We start from the raw sequence: 2088 nt of genomic DNA, 5'->3' as shown, positions 1-2088 counted from the left end.
TTTTTTGTTTGATAGTTGGAACCAAAAGTAGAAGCTTCTGAAAGCCATGCGCCGCCAGACGGGGGTCAGTGGCTGGTAGCAAGTTCTGTTGAATGCCCCTCATTTTATGAACTAATTGGTGTGTTTTTTTTTTTGCGAAGAGAAAAAGTGTTAGGAGTAGATGGTGTGTTTTTTTTTTGGTTTCTTATTATTTTCCGGTTGATCGTTTTTTTCTGCTCCCTCCCTATGCGAAGGTGGATGGTGGTTGCGGAGCCTCCAGCGACTTTCTTTTTGCGAGCTCCCAACAGCGCCATGTATCATATAAAATGTCTTTGCAAATTTATTTATTTTTTGACGTGTGTTTGTTTGTTTGTTTGTGGGCAGGTGCGCATGGCGCATTGGGCCAGTGAGCCAAAAACCTCCCTTGTTTTTTTCCCTCTCTGTGTGGGGAGAGGGCGTCATCCTGGTGCATCTTCACCATTTTAGTTTGCGGTGCGTGCTGCTGGAAAGATGCATTCGTGGAGAGAAGCGGCCCGTTTGAGTTTTTGCAGGTTTTGCGTTTTCTTAATTTTTTATTTTCAACGGTTTCGTAGCTGTTGTAGCTTCTTAGTGACGCCTGCAGTTGCTCCGTAACGGTGGCCGCCCCCACGCCTCTCTCCTCCCCATTCCCCGTTACAAACTGTTGTTTCTCTGGAGGCTGCAGCCCCCCACTTTGCCCAATAATGACGCAGTTCATAAATGTTGGGCGTTGTATTCATATGCGCATGTAACTCTCTTTTCCTCCTCTTTTGCCCGTGTTGCTCCTGTTCCATCTGCATTGTTGTACCTACGCGCCTGTGTGTGGAAGACATCGTGGTGGCGTTTTTCCCAAGCATGGGATGCGGACATTCAGTGCCGGGGCTGTCAGAGGGGGCGCCCGTTGCTCAGGCCATGGGCAGTGCCCACTGCAATGCGGACACGGAAACGAAATGCAGGTTTGCGGGTGATTATGGGAAAGAACCCCACAGATGACAAGAGCAATACAGGATAATTTGCATGGTGTGTTCCGCAACGCGCTGTCCTCTGCAGTGGAGCAAGTATACTTGATGCAGCGAAGCGGCGTCGCCGAACTTGATGCGGGGGAGATGGATGAAGTCACAGCTCTCACGCGTGGGTTAGATAATTTGAAGGCCAATCAAAAGGAAGCTCGCTTCACGCTACTGGGAAGCTGGAGGCTCCTGGAGGAAAAAGGTACGGTGGACCTCTTTGCGCAGCGTGTTTACGAAGACATGATGGAGCGTGATCCAGAGATCAAAGAAATTTTCCTTGGAAGTGATATGCCTGAACAATCCAAAGTGCTCGGACGAATGCTTGCGACGGCGGTTAACTTCTATACAAGGCAGGACGTGATGCAAAGAATGTTTTTGGCTATTGGTGCTCGGCACCGTGCCTATGGCGCTGAGGCGAGACACGTCAACCAGATGCAGCAGTCCTTTTTTCGTTTGTTTCCAGATTTTGTGGGCCGAGACGTGTTTGATTGCTGCCAGGAGGATTGGCGCCAATTTTGGTTTACTCTGACGGAATGCTTTGAGCGCGGCGGCAGAAGCTCGGAGGGTGACAAATATGGCAAGCTGCGCCAACTCCAAATAGCTAAGCGACTGAAGGATGATTTTGCCTTGATTAAGCAGCGCCAGGACGGGCTTGAGACGGGAAAGCAGTTTGTTGGAGTCCTGTACGGCAAAGCCATTGAAATGGAGCCAAGCCTTGCACGTTTTACCGCCCTCGTGGATCTCCGAACCAGCAGGCGTGTGTTTGATTACTTTGTGGAGATATCTAATATACTTGACGACCTTGAAAAGGCGGGACAATCTTTGGAGGAGCTCGGGGCACGGCACATAGCCTACAACGTCAAGGTGGATGACCTACGTGCATTTACCAAACCCTTCATCTATGCATGTCACCATTTTCTGGAGGACATGTGGAATGTGCCAATGGAGTCCCGATTTCATTGGATGTGGGGTGTTATTCTTGATAAAATGTCTTCAGGCATGGGAAGAAAGCTCAAGGACGCGTCCAGCGTGCGGGTTCCAGATGGCTCAAAACCATTTTGTTTGCTTTTTGCTTCCATTG

At 49.4% G+C, this 2088-nt stretch overlaps 1 protein-coding gene across 1 annotated transcript in view, besides 1 other annotated feature; it reads left to right on the top strand.

The window, feature by feature from the left end:
- Window positions 1-318: 318 nt before the first annotated feature.
- Window positions 319-357: a microsatellite.
- A 629-nt stretch (window positions 358-986) lies between these two features.
- TraAM80_04155 (adenylate cyclase-like protein) overlaps window positions 987-2088 on the top strand; it is a gene marked incomplete at both ends in the record, with an annotated part of 1659 nt that continues 557 nt past the window's right edge. The window contains one exon of the mRNA XM_029381093.1: window positions 987-2088. This exon is cut by the window's right edge and continues 557 nt beyond it. Within this exon, the coding sequence (XP_029239048.1) occupies window positions 987-2088 (1102 nt within the window).

The sequence above is a fragment of the Trypanosoma rangeli genome, assembly GCF_003719475.1.
Source record: "Trypanosoma rangeli strain AM80 chromosome Unknown Tra_15.4_contig_00118, whole genome shotgun sequence".
Classification (NCBI taxonomy): Eukaryota; Euglenozoa; class Kinetoplastea; order Trypanosomatida; family Trypanosomatidae; genus Trypanosoma; species Trypanosoma rangeli.
Note: the sequence above shows the minus strand (reverse complement) of the source record. Positions and strands in the feature narration are given on the sequence as shown.